Source organism: Pistacia vera, unplaced genomic scaffold (assembly GCF_008641045.1).
Source record: "Pistacia vera cultivar Batoury unplaced genomic scaffold, PisVer_v2 Contig77, whole genome shotgun sequence".
NCBI classification, from domain to species: domain Eukaryota; kingdom Viridiplantae; phylum Streptophyta; class Magnoliopsida; order Sapindales; family Anacardiaceae; genus Pistacia; species Pistacia vera.
The window spans coordinates 507,972-526,819 of NW_022196634.1; the positions used below are offsets into that span (position 1 = coordinate 507,972).

General features: G+C 35.7%; 1 protein-coding gene across 1 annotated transcript; it reads left to right on the forward strand.

The window, feature by feature from the left end:
- The first annotated feature begins 554 nt into the window (after nucleotides 1-554).
- Nucleotides 555-18,555, forward strand: LOC116116302 (fanconi-associated nuclease 1 homolog). Its single transcript, XM_031402398.1, has 15 exons — nucleotides 555-815; nucleotides 910-1,051; nucleotides 1,784-2,277; nucleotides 2,366-2,470; nucleotides 3,597-3,858; nucleotides 3,949-4,011; nucleotides 4,968-5,042; nucleotides 5,127-5,242; nucleotides 6,089-6,159; nucleotides 6,419-6,506; nucleotides 6,611-6,751; nucleotides 6,837-7,063; nucleotides 16,371-16,644; nucleotides 16,799-17,032; nucleotides 17,741-18,555. Exons 1-15 carry the CDS (start codon nucleotides 723-725, stop codon nucleotides 18,185-18,187), a joined length of 2,832 nt encoding a protein of 943 aa, XP_031258258.1. The 5' UTR covers nucleotides 555-722; the 3' UTR covers nucleotides 18,188-18,555.
- The last annotated feature ends 293 nt before the right edge of the window (nucleotides 18,556-18,848 follow it).

The following is an 18,848-nucleotide window of genomic DNA, read 5'->3' on the forward strand; positions in this document are numbered from 1 at the left end:
TAAATTTCTCCCACAAATCAAAACATCTTTCGGTTTCTCCAACTTGATAAACAACTAGGAAAATCAGTGCTTAACAAACAATCCTCGTGGGAACGATATTTTGCTTATCACTTTATTACTTTTTGCGACTAGTGCACTTGCTACACATTGCAAGTTGTAATTTCAATGTATCAGTGGCCATGATGTCTTACTAGGGGCCAATCTTGGTCTGTGTGTAATAAGATGATTGATTGTGTGTCGATTGTAGTATTACACATTGCCGACATGATAAAGAGACTTCGGGTCATACACATAAAAGGCAATCTAAAGAAGATAATATGTGAGGCATTTTTGTCATTTGTTGATGAAAGGGTATTTTGGTAAATCTTACATAGCAATCTTATAAAATATCAAAAATTGTTTAATAATTTCAAATAAACACTTACAAAAAAGCCCTATTTAATATTTTTCGAACAAAGCCGATGAATGCCATTCGTAAAAAAATGTATAATCTGTTATGAGTCTTATGACATTGAAAACCTATGTAGATCAACGGTTGATATGCATAAGTAGCCATTGCACCATAGTTTGCTCCACACCGAATAGTTGCCTAATTGGCGGGACGAGAGCTCGGCATTTCTCTACTTACAATATAAAGGGCAGCTGATAGAAGATGATTGACATTTTAATTATTTATCAAAGTTAAAAAAAAAAAAAAATAAATAAATAAATAAATTCAAATAATGCTTAAAGGAAGAGAGAGCTTGGTCCGATTAATCGGCAGGCGTAGGCGATTTCTTCCAAATTGTCAATCTCTTCTCTCTTCTCCAATCCAGGTACTTTTTCAATCTTCATTTATGTTTGTATTTTCAAAAATCAAATTGAAATGCTTATGATTTTTTAATTTTACATTTTTTTTGGTATTTTTAGAGCTCTTTGAATCTCTGCACTGATAAAAATGGTAAAATCTTTTCGGCTAAAACTGACGATTCCGAAGCTTCCGATGTTGTAAAGTGCCCCGTTTGTGGTAAAAATGTCTCGACTGATGATAATATAATCAACACTCATCTAGGTATGCGTAATTCTTTTCAATTCAACTTCTTTATTGATGTCAAAATGAGGAGGTTTATTATGTGACTTTGAAAATTAGGGTTCTTTCTAGGGCCTGAAATTACATTAAGAATTAATGATGTTAATACCCCTGAAGTATGATAAAATAACAAAAGTCCCCTGAGGTTTCGGAAATAACAGGAATACCCCTTCTGTTAACATTTACTAACTCATAACTGTAAATTTTAATGGTTCATTAACAGCTGGGGGATTTTTGTTATTATATCAAACTTCAGGGGGGTCTATGTCTTTAACTCTTATATAAATTTATTCTTCCTAAAGTATTAGACTTCGTTAAAGTAGATTTGTTATCTTAGTTTGAATTATGTAAATAATTTGACAGTATATGAAACAAGATTCAGCAAAAGCATTTGGAAATATTAGGATTTAATGGGACAAGAACATCTTTAAGTATGAATTATTAAGTGCATGCAATTATAACAATATGTTCCCATGAACAGTTAAATATGTGGATTTTTTATTTTTTGGGTACACGTGGTAGGGAAAAGAAGCCAGAAAAATAAAATAAATAAATAAATACACCTCAATTTGGTTATTGGTCATTGAAGATAACTAATTTGCATTGTCATTAGAGGCTGTTGAAGATTACTAATTTCACCATCCGATGTTTTTGCTGAGTGGAGTTATTGATTATCTTGTTTTATGCTTATAGTTTAGAATAAATGACTTTCAGATGCCTGTCTATCTAGAGGAACCAAACGAAAATTGACCCAACGCACCCTTCTTCAGTTGAACTTCTGTGCGCAACCAAAAGGTCAAATCCATTCCAATGAAACAGAACATCAAATTATTAATGTGGTTTCCGAAGATCCTGCAAAGATTCTTGTACAGAATGCCATTTGCGGATTGTCCAACACTGTTGCGGTTGAAGAAGATGATAATATCCATGCAGGATCTCCACTAAGATTTGAATGTTTGGAGCTTACTTGCAAGGCTGGTTCTAGTGATAACCAAATTAACGAAATCGACTGCCAGGATAAGATGCCTTCACCAGATACTGAAGCTCTCAAACATCACATAGACTTGACTATTGATGACATATCTGGGGCTACTCTCCAAACTTTTATTGTAGGCCGTAGGTTTAGTGATGAAAAGGGTATAAATCTTGGAAATAGCATCTCTCTCTTAAGAGAACCCCATAATCTTAAGGATCCCTATGCTATCAAGGTTCATATTTATTTGTCTGTGCATATGAATTTGTTTCTTAAATATGTATATATTCATTCTAAAGGTACTGCTTTTCCTTTCGGGGCAGGTTCTTTCTGCAGGTTCTGGATGCTGTAAAGTTCTTGGTTATCTTCCTCGAGAGTTATCTCAATATTTGTCTCCTCTAATTGAGAAGTCCTGCCTGAGTTTTGAGGTGATACAACTCCTGAGTAGGAAAGACTCATATTAGCTAACTTTGTAAGAATTTTGTTTTTCTGTTTATTCTAATTTGTATGTAAGCATGTCTTTTGTAAAAATGAGGAAAATATTTCTGCGGTAACAGAAGAGACAGGTTTCTTTGTCATTTGTGCAGTTAACTTCCATTCTAGCCAAGTGTGATTTAATCTATTGGGCGGAAATGTTGTGGAAAAGTAAAGAGGATTCCTTGTTTAACCTTGCTGGGTTTTTATTCCTGTTTTCAAGGACTATTAAAGAGAAATAGAGCCTACATATACTCCTCAAATCATTACTTCTGAAAAAATCAAATCAGACAAAAGTCTAGTATTTGCACTCAGTCTTCAAAAGATATAAGCACTATGCAAAAATTTTCAATGACATACGAATAAACTGTTGCATGATTTTACTGTACAATTATCTTATTTTCTACAAGTTCTAAACCTATTTGTACAAAAGAATGCTTAGTTGCAATAACCAGAATATACTTGAAACTTATAAAAGCCTAATGTTTAGATGGAACTGATAGACTTTGTATTTGGATGTTTTGGTGATCTTCATGAACTACTGTTTTAACTGTTAAGTACACAGACACATGACTAAGCTTACCATTTTTGTAGATCATTTCCAGAATATGTCTGCATGCAATCACACATGTGATTTTAGTTCTAAATGACAGTTACATAAATTCCTTTGCAAGTTTATTATATTTTTCTAACTTTGCTGCGAATTCTGCACCAAATATGTAAGCTAATTTGCAGCACTAATCTAGTGTAAATAAATACTTGTAAAACAAAATTAGGTATTTTAAAACTGTTAATTGAATAGTGTTAAATAGTTAGGTACTTCGTTGTTTAAGGAAAATTGTCATCAATGTCTTTAGTGGTTAGTTAAACTGGCTCCTGTTACATTTGAGAACTACAGGCGACCTTCTTGACCTTATATGTTTGATTGTGCCTGTATTTTTCTTTCAATTTTATCTGCTTCAATCCTTTGACTGTAGTTTTTTGGATATTCTGATGCCAAATAATTGCAGTTTGAATTGTGTATTGGAGCTGGGAAAATTATCATTCTTTACTTAACAGTGAAATACACTATGATTGCAGGGTTATGTGACTTCAGCACCCAAACATTCTCTTGATGTTGTTCCAATTAAGATTACATGTCACAAGATTATATCAGATTGTGAAATAGATGATGATATTGAATTTTCCAAATGTCTGTGGAAAAGGGTTCTACATGTGGTTGAATCTGCAAAGAAATATCCATCGAGTACAATAAAGTATCAGCATAACTTCAATCTGTTAATACAAGAAGTACTAAGAAGTAATTCTCACCTTTTCACCGATAATGAGAGAGTTTTCATGGGTATTGATCCAGCACTAGCTTTCATTCTTTCTTCTGTCGGCATATATTTTCAGTTGGATTGTGATATTTATCTCCATTTTTTATTGTCAGAATCATTCTCCACACTGTCTGTGGATAGTCAGAGGCTTTTCATTCGGCTTTATACACGGAAAGGTCTTTTCACTACGAGATTACGTTTTTACTGTACTTTGGTGTTAGCTTTACTCATCTGCTCATTTATCTTATATATTATGTTACTCTTCCACAAACTTATGTGTTGCCTAAATTTATTTCTGTAATCTGGAGATAGAAATTGCCTAAGCTCATAGACTGGTTCAGTTTTATGTTAAGTCACAGAAACCAGTAACAACAGCCAAATAATTAAAAGTTTTTGGGACGTTGTTCACTCTGTTGATTTGTACTTATGCTATGGTTTTTGCAAAACATAGTACTGATGTAGGACTGATTCTACACAAAATCAAAGCTAGGAAGAAAGGAAGGAGAGTTGATGAGAAAATAAGAGGAGAACATGAGAAACAAAGAGAAAGGGGGAGAAACCAATAAGACACTTTGTGTAGGCCAAGTCCTAACCCTAGTCTTACTCGTATAAGAAAATAACACAAATCTAGTTAGAAAAATAAGTATTATTTAATAAGACATGAATACCCTAATTCTTAAAAGTAAAAATATTTTCTGACATAACAACTAAAGTTAATATTTTGATACAATTAAGTATTGCACAAGATTGCTTCCTAGTGTAGCCTGCCATTATTCATGACCTTCCATTTAGAATTTTGCTAATTAGCTTATTTAACAAATACTATTTTGTGTCATTTACATCTTAGATGACAGCAAATTTGCTGCTAAGATTTTCAAACAAATGTATGCTAAAGTGATACTTGTCATATTTTTCGTTTCAGATCTGTAATAATCTTTGCAGATTGCAAATTGAGGACTTACCGGTAACTTTATTAAAATTTGGGATAGTGCACATGGCATTTCATTGATACTTGGATAGTTTATTGTTTTGTTTTACATTCTGATGCTATAGTAATACAGTGTACGGATATGTATTTGCCAAGATAAGCTGAGTGTAATCTTAGGCTTTTCTTGGGTGACTTCTCTTTTAGGGCCATGGTTCCGATTGGCAAGTATTTCTTATCGTGAAGTGTTGGATTCTCAAGAAGCAGTTAAGGAGCTCTGTGGTAATTGAGTACTATTAGTTATATTTTCAAATTCAAAGGTAATGGGTTCTCTAAAGAAAACTTGTATTTGTTGTCAAATTGCAGCTAATGGCTATATATGCTGCTTTGAAGACAAAAATGAACTACATGATGACATGAAGGAGATTTGCAATTTGCTCACTATCTCTGAGCTGCGTGAAATTTTGTCTGTGCTTAAAAAGGTTTGGTTTTGCTGTTATTAGTAAGTGATTTTATTTCCAGAAATGTTAATTCTTTTACTTTTTGTAATCTTCACATCTGTATTCATAAGGGAAGATAAAAACAGAAATGATAAAACATAATGATCAAGGGTAGAAATATGTATATAATGATAAACTATGATGATCAATGGGAGAAACTGAGTTTTTGTATATTATGTAATATTTTAAATAATGCAGGGGGTGGATGTAGTGAGGTAGATCAAGGCTGTGAATTGCCATGCATGGGTTCTATCCTGTCTTTCAGCTAAAGCCCATAACTAATGAATAGTTATAACTAAAAAAGCATATAGTTCATCTAGATTAAAAAGCAAAATAAAGTGACCAGTCTCTATCGGTTTGGTAGTTTTCTTGCCCACTCTGACAAGGAAGGTTTTGTTGTGAAACAATACTGGAGGTTTTTGCTTCTTTTCCGAACCAAGGCGTTCGGCAATTATTATGCCAACTTGAGGGGAAGAGGCAAATGAAATTTTAAACTCTGTTTTTCAGTTGGTAATTTCCATTGAAGACCTCAATAGTCCAGGTGCTGCCAAAGTGAGTATTTTGGTAGAGTTAGTACATGTCATTTACAACCTCCATTTTTTTTCCCTGACCTCCCACCTCGTTGAATAGATAAGGAATAAAAGCATCCCATGTACCTAATGTTCCATCACCTTTTTTGATAGGTTTCAAGAGTGATTCTCAACATAACTAAAATACTTTTTAGTAGTAAACTTCTTGGTGTAATGGCTATATGATAGTTGTGTTGTTCTGTATTTCTTCATTAGTCTGCTGATGAGTCTATGCAATTTGCTTGTATTGAGGCTTCAGAATTGCATTCGTGGTTCAAGAAAGCAGGATCTTATTGCATTTCTTCTTCGTTCCTATGAAGATGGTTTATGGTATGAATGATTTACCATAGCAGATTGATCTGTCGTTTTGTAAGGTTTTTTATTGATTTTTGTCCCCTTTTCATTGAGCTTCTGTCTGTATAATGGACATCTAGTCCACTCTTGTACGTCGTTTTATATCTAATACATCAATTTATATTTCCTTTCAAAAAAATAATAATAATAATAAAAAAAAAAAAAAAAGATGATGAAGGTATACAGAGATTGAGTATTTTGTAAATTATCTTTTCCTTTGTTTCTAATATTGCAGCCCACTCCTACCAAACATGATTCTTGATAGAACAGGCATCTGCATTAGAATATCTTCAAAAGCTGAATCCCTTATCTGGCGTGCCGAGGTGCTTTTATGGCTTCCACATTTTCTGTACACTAGAGTATTTATGCAAATTTGTTGGTATGATTTACATCTAAATGTTCTCCATGAACTCTGTTGCTTGTGCAGAGGCTTTTTTTCCTCAATGGAGAGCAGGATCTGTCAGCTTTTCTGCTAGTTGATTTGGGGATAGTCAAATATCCAACTTACAACTGCATAATCTCTGAACAGATTTTCTCAAGTCTAAGTGATCTTCTTGCTTATGAAGAGGTTATAATTTATTTGTAAGTGGGAAATATTGAGATATTGTTGACACTGTGTTTCTTTTGACGAGATAATTGATTATGCATTGCAGGCCATTGAACTAGCGCAAATAATGGATCAATCTCTTGACAAAAACAATGTTGAATTGGTGTTAAGATGCCTTATGATAGCTGACTCCTGTATGTCTGGCACTTATTCAGAAGCAATTCAATCTCCAACTTCTGAATTAGCAAGTACATTTCATTCTTGCTTTTCAGCATCATGGGTGTACTCGAAAGTGATCTTGTTAGGAATTTCCTTTCTTGAACGTGAGCGTCGGTATGGTACTTTACAAGTACTGATTATAGCATATATCTACCCCTTTGTCTTTGTATCTTCTCTTATCATAATCATTGCTTATTGCTGTACTTCCCCATTTTTATTGGTCTGCTTCATAGCCTTCATGAATCTTTTCCTAGTAAACTATTGTCCTCAAGTAATGCTGGCTCTGGTATTTCAGCATATACACAATTTTTATGTATTGAAAGACTAATTTGTACTACTTATGTAATTGCACACTCCTTATATTGGGTGTATGTAGTTACCCACATATAGGAATCTCTTTAAAGTTAAGGACAATATAGTAATGTTTATTTACTTCTTCTAAGTCATTTTCTGTTCTCTTGGATAAACTCACTGATAGAGAACTAGAAGGAGAAATAGGGATTAGAGAGTATAGAGGACAGATTACAGAGAACAACAAGAAAGGGGAGAAAACTGGAAGAATTGAGAGAGAGAGATAATCAATAGGGATAGAACTAATAATCAATTTTATTCATAAACCAAGTACGTCAACAATAATGAAATAAGTCTTTATTTTGTAGGCTTAAGAAATCAAATCCTAATCAAAATATACTCTAATCCTAATAGAATAATGAAAACATAATGCTAATCTAGTAGAATAAGGAAATAAATTCTAAAATAACTTGGACATGATTACCCTAAAATATGAAAATATAGGGTAAATATTCATTGCATTTACTCCTATGTGTCCTCCATCACTCACTTCCTACATGCTCCTTTGGTTGTCTACTTTGTACATGGTTTTGGCCTAATTAATCAAGAAGCTGGCTCATGATCATCATGATTAATTGCTCAGGTTTGCATATTAACTAGTATGAATATTTTCTAATATTCTTTACTTATATTTAGCACTGAATGTAGATATAGATTCTACATGAGTATAATCATTTCTTTATGTGGTAAACTTAATGGATATCACATGAGATGGTATTTTAGATGATAATAATCTCTGTTCTTAGTCACTGGATTCATGGTAGGGGACCTGTGTCATATTGTAGTTAGGACAGTTGAAAAAGTTTTTGGTTTATGTTGTAGATAATCGTGCAAAATCTTACAGATATTGCATGATTAAGTGTATAAATCTATAATAGGATATTAGGATTGTAATCAACATATTAAGAACAAATCTGTAAAATAGGAAGTTAGATTTTTATTTCCTAGATATTATTATTTTCCTAGATTAGTTCTTTATTTTCCTATATATTGATGTATAATTTGTCAATACAATATGAAAAATATACAATCAGTTCTCTGTTTGTAACATGGTATCAGGCAATTCTAGGTGTTTTTTTTTTTTCAATTCGTTTTTTCTTTTCTTTTCTGCCAAGTGAGCATTATTTGTGAGTCACCCTGGGAGTGGCCATTTTTTCTCACCGCCTGCCTAGGAAGAAGCCTCTTTTGCCGATCGACCATTCCCTGAATTTCGGTCATCGGACGAGTAGCATGTGAATCTCATGCGCCACCTTTTCATCTGCGTCAGTATCCACGCGGCGGCGCGTGTCACGAGGAAAGTGCTCCGATCACCCTTCCAGCTTCGTCTTGTTATTTTCGGCAGATTAGTTCCTCAGTATCTCAGCCAGGCACGGCGTTTGTTGGTTTCTGTTGGTATCAGTTTTGTTGGTATAGAGTTCGTTCTTTGAAGAGTTTTGTTGGCTATTTTCGTTTCTTACCATGACTGATAAGTCTATAATGATATGGTTCCTGTAATGTCAAAAATTACGGAACATAAGCTTAATGGGTCTGATAAATATTTTGATTGGAGGAAGTAATTCGTCTTTATCTGCGAAGCATTGTAAAGATGATCATCTCACCAAAGATTCGTTGAAGACGATTCAAAGCAAACATGGTTGAGAGAGGATGCCTGTTGTTCTTGCAGATACGGACTCCATCAACAGTGAGGTACTTGGTTTAGTTAATCATGTGAATATGTGAAGGAATTGATGGACTATCTAGATTTTTGTATTCTGGGAAAGAGAATGTTTCTCTATTTTGATGTATGCAAGCTTTTTATCGAGCTGGAAACAAGATAGGTCTCTTACGGCCTATTTTATGGATTTTAAAAGGATATATGAAGAACTTAACATTCTTCTACCGATGAGTGCTGATGTGAAGTCAACAAGCCCAATGAGAGAAAATGGCGATTATGAGTTTCCTAGCTGGACTCCCTTCTAAGTTTGAATTGCTAAATCTCAGGTTCTTGTAGTTCTGAGATCACCTTCCTCCAAGGCATATTTACTAGGGTTCTTCATACAGAAAGCACTCCATCTGTTCAATGAGTAGTGCTCTTGTAAGTCAGAACATGACACCGGACGTTCATATAACATGAGCAATAATAGAGGAGGGATCGAATTATCGTGAGAATCGGAGTCAGGAGTCAGGAGGGATTGTGTGCTACTATTGTCATGAACCGGTCATAGAAAGCGCACGTGTAGAAAGTTGCAAAATAAGGCCCAAAAACCTCAGTCAGCTCATGTTGTTGCTACTGATACTTCTGAGAAGAAGGTTATGATTTCAGCTGATGAGTTTGCCAAGTTTTCTCAGTATCAAGAATCATTGAAGTCCTCATCTACTACTCACTGCTCTCGCTGAGTCAGATAAACCATACATGTCTTATTTCCTCATCCTCCAAAGGGTCATTGATTCTGGTGCCACAGATTATATGATAGGTAATCCTAGTCTCTTTTCATCATATCAGTCACATAGTTCCTCGTCTAATGTTACTTTAGCTGATGGGTCAACTTCTTGCGTTCTTGGGTCGGGTTGTTAACCCTACTCCGTTAATTTCTCTATCCTCGTATTGAGTCTACCACAGTTCTTTTTAAGTTAATTCTGTGAGTAAACTCTAAACCCTAAACCCTAAACCCTAAACCTCTTTTCATCATATCAGTCACATAGTCTCGTCTAATGTACTTTAGCTGATGGGTCAACTTCTTGCGTTCTTGGGTCTGGGTCTGTTAACCTCCTGTTAATTTCATCCTCTGTATTGAGTCTACCACAGTTCTCTTTAAGTTAATTTCTGTGAGTAAACTCACTTGTGCTCTTAAATGTTACATCCATTTCCCTGATCATTGCTTGTTTTAGGATTTACGACGAGGCAGATTAGTGTAAAGGACATGATCTGGAGGGCTTTACATCTTGACACACAAGATGCCCAGAACCATTGCATGTTCCAGTATTTCGACCCCTTTTGAGGCGCATTGCGGTTAGGACAATCCTTCTTTACCATTGTTAAAGGAACTATGTCCTTAGTTTAATAAATTATCTTCGTTAGGTTGTGAGTCATGTCAATTGCCAAACACCACTGTCTTTCTTCAAGTCCAAGAGTCAATAAACGGGCTAGTGTCCCTTTTGAATTAGTTCATTTAAATGTTTGGGGTTCGTGTTCTATTATGTCTAAACCTGGATTTAAATATTTTGTTACCTTTGTTGATGACAACTCTCATGTAACTTGGCTTTATTTAATGAAAAATCGTTTTGAGTTGTTTTCTCATTTTTGTGTCTTTTGTTCCGAAGTTAAAACTCAATTTAATACTTCTATCCAGACATTAAGAAGCGATAATGCCAAAAAATATTTTTCGAGTTCTTTTCAGTCTTATATGAGCTAGCATGATATTTTTCATCAATCTTCTTGTGTAGACACACCGTCACAAAATGGAGTAGAAGAGAGGAAAAATAGGCATCTTTTTGAAACCGCTCGAGCCCTATTATTTCAAATGCAAGTTCCTAAACAGTTTTGGGCCGATGCAGTTTCTACGGCCTGTTTTCTAATTAACCGCATGCCTTCTTCTATTCTGAATGGTTCCACTCCTTATAGTGTTCTCTTCCCGTCTAAGTCTTTGTTTCCTATTGCTTCAAAGATATTTGGTAGTACTTGTTTTGTTCGTGATGTTCGACCCCAAGTAACCAAGTTAGATTCCAAATCTCTTAAATGTGTTTTTCTAGGTTACTCTCGCCTTCAAAAGGGATATCAATGTTATTGTCATAGTCTTAATAGATATCTGGTGTCACCTAATGTAGGTTACTCTCGCCTTCAAAAGGGATATCAATGTTATTGTCCTAGTCTTAATAGATATCTGGTGTCACCTAATGTTACTTTCTTAGAAAACACCTTTTTTTTTTTCCTACTTCGTCTACCTATACACGTCAGGGGGAGGACGATGACTTACTAATCTATACTGCCACATCCCTATCGGCTATTCCCACACCTAAGGTTTCCCCTCCTACTGTTCCTCCTCCCACAACTGAGGCACCACCACATGTCCATCCACTACCTCCAATTCGCATTGTCTATTCTCGTCGACAGGAACCTCCTGTACTAGTCCTTTTGTCGTCAGACTCAATCTCCAGTGATCCTGATACTTGTGTTCCTCGTTAAGAAGACACTCAGACTTCATGTTCTACCCAAGACTTTGTCGTTGGATATAACCTTGAGTGATCTTGATCTTCCTATCGCTCTTCGGAAAGGTAAACGTCAGTGTACTTATCCTATCTCTTCATTTGTTTCTTATGTTTACCTATCATCTTTTTCTTGTTCTTTTGTGGCATCACTAGACTCCATCTCCCTTCCTGCAATTGTTCATGAAGCCTTATCTCATTTTGGTTGGCGTGATGTTATGATAGAAGAGATGAATGCTTTAGATGTTAATGGTACTTGGAACTTGGTTGACTTACCTACTAGAAAGAAGCCTATTGGATGCAAATGGGTGTTTGCTGTTAAAGTAAATCCTGATGGGTCAGTGGCTAGGCTTAAAGCTCGTCTTGTAGCTAAAGGCTATGCTCAAACTTATGGAGTGGATTATTCTAACACTTTTTCCCCTGTGACTAAATTGACTTCTCTTCACTTATTTATCTTTATGGCGGCTACTCATTCTTGGCCATTACATCAGTTGGACATAAAAAATGCCTTTTTACATGGTGACCTTCAGGAAGAAGTCTATATGGAGCAACCACCTGGATTTGTTGCTCAGGGGGAGTGGGTTTGTGTAGATAATCGTGCAAAATCTTACAGATATGCATGATTAAGTTATAAATCTAAATAGGATATTAGGATTGTAATCATACTATTAAGAACAATCTGTAAAATAGGAAGTTAGATTTTTTATTTCCTAGATTAGATTATTATTCCTAGATTGTTCTTTATTTTCCTATATATTGATGTATAATTTGTCAATACAATATGAAAAATATTACAATCAGTTCTCTGTTTGTAACATGGTATCAGAGCAATTCTAGGTGTTTTTTTTTCAATTCGTTTTTTCTTTTCTTTTCTGCCCAAGTGAGCATTATTTGTGAGTCACCCTGGAGAGTGGCCATTTTTTCTCACCGCCTGCCTAGGAAGAAGCCTCTTTTGCCGATCGCCATTCCCTGAATTGGTCATCGGACGAGTAGCATGTGAATCTCATGCGCCACCTTTTTCATCTGCGTCAGTATCCACGCGCCGGCGCGTGTCACGGAGGAAAGTGCTCCGATCACCCTTCCAGCTTCGTCTGTTATTTTCGGCAGATTAGTTCCTCGTATCTCAGCCAGGTCAGAGCAGTTTTGTTGGTTTTCTGTGGTATCAGTTTGTTGGTATAGAGTTCGTTCTTTGAAAGGTTTTTTGTTGGCTATTTCGTCTTCTTACATGACTGATAGTAAGTCTATTGATATGGTTCCTGTAATGTCAAAAATTAGGAACATAAGCTTAATGGGTCTGATAACTATTTTGATGGAGTAAGATAATTCGTCTTTATCTGCGAAGCATTGGTAAAGATGATCATCTCACCAAAGATTCGTTGAAGACGATTCAAAGCAAACATGGTTGAGAGAGGATGCCTGTGTTCTTGCAGATACGGAACTCCATCAACAGTGAGGTACTTGGTTTAGTTACATTGTGAATATGTGAAGGATTGATGGACTATCTAGATTTTGTATTTGGGAAAGAGAATGTTTCTCGTATTTTGATGTATGCAAAGCTTTTTATCGAGCTGAGAAACAAGATAGTCTCTACGGCCTATTTTATGGATTTTAAAAGGTATATGAAGAACTTAACATTCTTCTACCGATGAGTGCTGATGTGAAAGTTCAACAAGCCCAATGAGAGAAAATGGCGATTATGAGTTCCTAGCTGGACTCCCTTCTAAGTTGAATCTGCTAAATCTAGGTTCGTTAGTTCTGAGATCACCTTCCTCCAAGGCATATTTACTAGGGTTCTTCATACAGAAAGCACTCCATCTGTCAATTGAGTAGTGCTCTGTAAGTAAGAACATGACACGGACGTTCATATAACATGAGCAATAATAGAGGAGGGATTTCGAATTATCGTGAGTCGGAGTAGGAGTCAGGAGGGATTGTGTGCTACTATTGTCTGAACCCGGTCATAGAAAGCGCACGTGTAGAAAGTTGCAAAATAAGGCCCAAAAACCTCAGTCAGCTCATGTTGTTGCTACTGATACTTTGAGAAGAAGGTTATGATTTCAGCTGATGAGTTGCCAAGTTTTTCAGTATCAAGAATCATTGAAGTCCTCATCTACTTCCATCACTGCTCTCGCTGGTCAGATAAACCAAATACATGGCTTATTTCCTCATCCTCCAAATGGGTCATTGATTCTGTGCCACAGATTATATGATAGGTAATCCTAGTCTCTTTTCATCATACGTCACATAGTTCCTCGTCTAATGTTACTTTAGCTGATGGGTCAACTTCTTGCGTTCTTGGGTCTGGGTCTGTTACCCTACTCCGTTAATTCTCTCTCCTCTGTATTGAGTCTACCACAGTTTTTTTAAGTTAATTTCTGTGAGTAAACTCTAAACCTAAACCCTAAACCCTAAACCTCTTTTCATCATATCAGTCACATAGTTCCTCGTCTAATGTTACTTTAGTGATGGGTCAACTTCTTGCGTTCTTGGGTCTGGGTCTGTTAACCCTACTCCGTTAATTTCTCTATCCTCGTATTGAGTCTACCACAGTTCTCTTTTAAGTTAATTTCTGTGAGTAAACTCACTTGTGCTCTAAATGGTACATCTCATTTTTCCCTGATCATTGCTTGTTTTAGGATTTTACGACGAGGCGATTATTGGTAAAGGACATGAATCTGGAGGGCTTTACATCCTTGACACACAGATGCCCAGAAACATTGCATGTTCCAGTATTCGAACCTTTTGAGGCGCATTGTCGGTTAGGACATCCTTCTTTACCATTGTTAAAGGAACTATGTCCTTAGTTTAATAAATATCTTCGTTAGGTTGTGAGTCATGTCAATTTGCCAAACACCAATGCTGTACTTCCCCATTTTTATTGGTCTGCTTCATAGCCTTCATGAATCTTTTCCTAGTAAACTATTGTCCTCAAGTAATGCTGGCTCTGGTATTTCAGCATATACACAATTTTTATGTATTGAAAGACTAATTTGTACTACTTATGTAATTGCACACTCCTTATATTGGGTGTATGTAGTTACCCACATATAGGAATCTCTTTAAAGTTAAGGACAATATAGTAATGTTTGTTTACTTCTTCTAAGTCATTTTCTGTTCTCTTGGATAAACTCACTGATAGAGAACTAGAAGGAGAAATAGGGATTAGAGAGTATAGAGGACAGATTACAGAGAACAACAAGAAAGGGGAGAAAACTGGAAGAATTGAGAGAGAGAGATAATCAATAGGGATAGAACTAATAATCAATTTTATTCATAAACCAAGTACGTCAACAATAATGAAATAAGTCTTTATTTTGTAGGCTTAAGAAATCAAATCCTAATCAAAATATACTCTAATCCTAATAGAATAATGAAAACATAATGCTAATCTAGTAGAATAAGGAAATAAATTCTAAAATAACTTGGACATGATTACCCTAAAATATGAAAATATAGGGTAAATATTCATTGCATTTACTCCTATGTGTCCTCCATCACTCACTTCCTACATGCTCCTTTGGTTGTCTACTTTGTACATGGTTTTGGCCTAATTAATCAAGAAGCTGGCTCATGATCATCATGATTAATTGCTTATGCTTTCATATTAACTAGTATGAATATTTTTCCTAATATTCTTTACTTTATATTTAGCACCTGAATGTAGATATAGATTCTGCATGAGTATAATCATTTTTCTTTATGTTGGCTAAACTTAATGGATATCACATGGGATGGTATTTTAGATGATAATAATCTCTGTTCTTAGTCACTGGATTCATGGTAGGGGACCTGTGTTCATACTGTAGTTAGGACAGTTGAAAAAGTTTTTGGTTTATTTGCCTCTAACTGGGAATATCATTAATGTATGTGAGCTGGACTCTCAATCCTTGGTCATTCTTAGCTGGACTCTCAATCCTTGGTCATTCTTAGGAAATTCTAGCTGTCATAGGGTGCCCATGCACAGTGTTCTTCATTGCCTTTTTCAATTCATAGCTGAAGTCTACATACTTGGAACGGATTCCTTTGATTGACTACTTCCTCTCAAATTGGTTAGCTTGTCTTATGCCTCCTGTTGATGGAGATGTCACCAGCTAAACACTATGAATATCCCCCTTAGATCATTCAGAAGATCTTTTTGCCTTGCTTTCCTGTGATAGATCACTGTTCTTTTAAGTTTTCTTGTTAAAACATCCATTCTCCAAATTCTACTTCCAAGTTTCGTCTCATTTCCACCCTGTTGGAAAGGATTTTCTTCCTCTCTCTCTCATTTTCACTTGATGATGTTTCGGTTTTGCATGAACTTCCTAAAAGTACTTTCTAACATTAATCAGGAATAAACCTTGTATTATTTTTTCTCCTCAATTATGTTTTTTTATTTATTTTTATATAATTTTTATGTAATGTTTTGGTGTTATTAAAGATGATGTGCTTTGCCATCAATGACCTGATTGATTTGTATGGAAATAATTGAACATAGTGGTAATTTCATGATAGTTGGATCCTTTAGATTGCGTGCAATCAATTTGTAAATTTTACAGTCCTCTTCAACACGCTTGACACCTCTGCTACTTCTCAGAAAAGAACCCTGTATTTGCATGAATTAGCTGTTGGAGGATAAGTCACATGCTTAGTATGTTATGATAATAACATGGGCAAACTTTTGTGCTCCTCTTCTGACAAACCTTTCAGAAAATTACTTTATTTTGTCTTCAGTGGTTGCTTTATTTTCATCAAGCTTTATTCTCTTTGTCATCACTGACATGATTAATGTGTGAGGACAATTTATGTCAATTGGTTGGAAAAATGCTTAGGGAAAAGTTGTTTGTTGTATTTCATACAATTAGCTGACATCTGTGACTACCAAAAGTATCCCATTTCTCTGTTTCAGGTATCACGATGCTGTAAATTTACTGAAACGTTTGCTTCATCATTTCACTTGTGATGGGAGAAGAGGATATTGGACACTGAGGTTGTCAGTTGATTTGGAGCATCTGGGCTGTCCCAATGAGAGTCTGTCAGTTGCTGAAGATGGGTTACTGGATCCATGGGTCCGTGCTGGTTCAAGAATGGCCCTACAAAGGAGGGTTCTTCGCTTGGGAAAACCACCAAGGCGGTGGAAAACCCCTAGCTTTTCAGAATCCATTGAAAGGAAGATCCCGGAGGTAAGTGATTACTATGTTTCTTAGAGATTTTGACAGTGAGGTGCTTCTTGAACTTTGATGCAAAATATTGTTATTGATAAATAATTTGCAATTAAGTTGTAGCTGAGTTAATACTGTTTTATAATTTTGTTTTCTTTTTTGGAAATTTAATTAGGTCCATATTCAAGGGAGACCGCTAAATTGTGAATTGGGTACGAAAAGCAGGTTTTATGGAGAAGATGGGGAACAATGTGGAGTGGAGCAGCTTGCTTTGCAACATTATGCTGGGGAAGGCGGTGGATGGCAGGGTGTTCATACAGAGAGTGGAATTTGGTTGACTATATTTGGGCTTCTCATGTGGGATATTTTGTTTTTTGATGTACCTGATGTTTTTCGCACCAAGTTTCAGGTATCTACATAAGCTTTTCAGTTCTCATATCTCAACACACAGACATAAAAACACAAAAACAAAGATACATGTTATGTTACTTGCTTACACAGTGATGTTTCAGCGCGAAGTTACCATAGTTTTTAATTCTTTCTGTTTTTGGGTAAGAAACTATTAAAGATGTATTAATAAGAGGTATCAAGCGATTAAGTGAACAAGGAAGATAACTTTACTTTTCTTTTTTTTGTGTTTGGTGCATGGGAGAAAACATGGGAAAGGATAATTTGTTTGATTTGTAATCCTTATCCCATGATTTGCCTTTTACAAGTTAGAAAACTTACCCTGGACCTGCCAATTAGTTCTATATACATGGGAGTTGCATGTCAGCGTCATCATTGGGAGATTATTTGAAGTTTCATGTGCTTGCCTTCATGAAACTTCTCTCTTACCTAATAGAAGAAACCCTAAAATCATCGCATTCACTTTTGCCAACTCCACACTCATTGCTGCCTCCCTTACTAACACCTGCCGTGAGACTGCTGGCTGTTTTTACTGCCTTACATGTCTTTTTATGAAGATTCAAATTTCAAACTTGCTTATGAATATTGGTTATTACGGTTAAATTCCTCTCAGTTTCAGTATTGAGTTTTCTCAGATTCTAAACACCTTTGTCATTTTTCAAATAACTGCCAATTGAGATTGAGAAAAGGAAAAATTCCATTGTTGCAGACTGCTCCCTTGGATTTGGATACTGATAGCTTTTATCTGGTAAGAAAGAACCTTATAGAATCTCAGCTACAAAAAGTTCACGATGGTATGGCTGAGGAGATCCTCATCACATCATGGGAATCACATGTGGGAACAGCTTGCAGAGGAGTTAACTGGGACCGACATTCCCTCTCCGAGCTTCGGGCAGCAGTTACCTGCATTGGTGGCTCTTGTTTGGCCTCATTGTGCCGACATCTCGCTGAAGATTACCGGAGTTGGTCAAGTGGAATGCCTGATTTGTTGCTATGGCGTTTCCATGGGGAATACAGAGGTGAAGCCAAGCTTGTTGAAGTTAAAGGCCCCAGGGATCGACTCTCCGAACAGCAGAGAGCGTGGCTACTTCTGTTAATGGATTGTGGGTTCAATGTCGAGGTTTGTAAAGTGAGTGCCACGCCAATATCTACATGAAGTCGTGTTTCTTTGTTGTGATTGCTCGGAAGAGACTTAAAGAACATTGAGTTTTACAAGGATGGAAGTTTGTTCTGCCATTTGTTTGAGTCCGTGTGAAGTTTGACATCCAGTCGCTGGAAATTTGAAGATTGTCGGAAATCTCTAGCTAATTTTCTTCCATTTCATTTTCTTAATTTACATCCTACGGCAGATGTCATGCTCTGTCTCTATGATTCATTACCTGAGTCAGAGATCTATACTTTAAATATAGAACTTTTTACACCTTTTTCTAGTATTAGACAAGTAGTAATTTCTTTTATAGCAGATATGGTGTCATATAGTCAAGCCGAGAGCCTAATTTGGATTTATTGTCTCCTGATATTTAGATGTAAATCTGTAATAACACAATTCGCTTTGATCTGTAGCAGAATGGAGCTGTAATGTATAATTTACTTATTTAAGGTTCAACTTTCTTGATAGTATTTGTTTTCTACATGATCTGTAGGTTTTGTCTCATTTCTTTATTTTGGTCTTTGGGAGGTAAGATGCGACTGGATTGGACTTTTAGGATAGGATTTGATTGGATTATAATAGTGTTGTATTATGTTTGGAGAAGTATGAGACTAGATAAGAACATTTATATCAAAAAATTTAATTAAAAATATAAATATAATTTGAC

What these genes read in the sequence shown, in the direction of transcription:
- LOC116116302 (XM_031402398.1), top strand. Translation starts at nt 723, where the DNA reads ATGCTTAAAGGAAGAGAGAGCTTGGTCCGATTAATCGGCAGGCGTAGG. An exon ending in TTCTCTCTTCTCCAATCCAG is followed by an intron (nt 816 to 909) that starts GTACTTTTTCAA and finishes TGGTATTTTTAG; the next exon opens with AGCTCTTTGAATCTCTGCAC. An exon ending in TTGAAAGGAAGATCCCGGAG is followed by an intron (nt 16,645 to 16,798) that starts GTAAGTGATTAC and finishes AAATTTAATTAG; the next exon opens with GTCCATATTCAAGGGAGACC.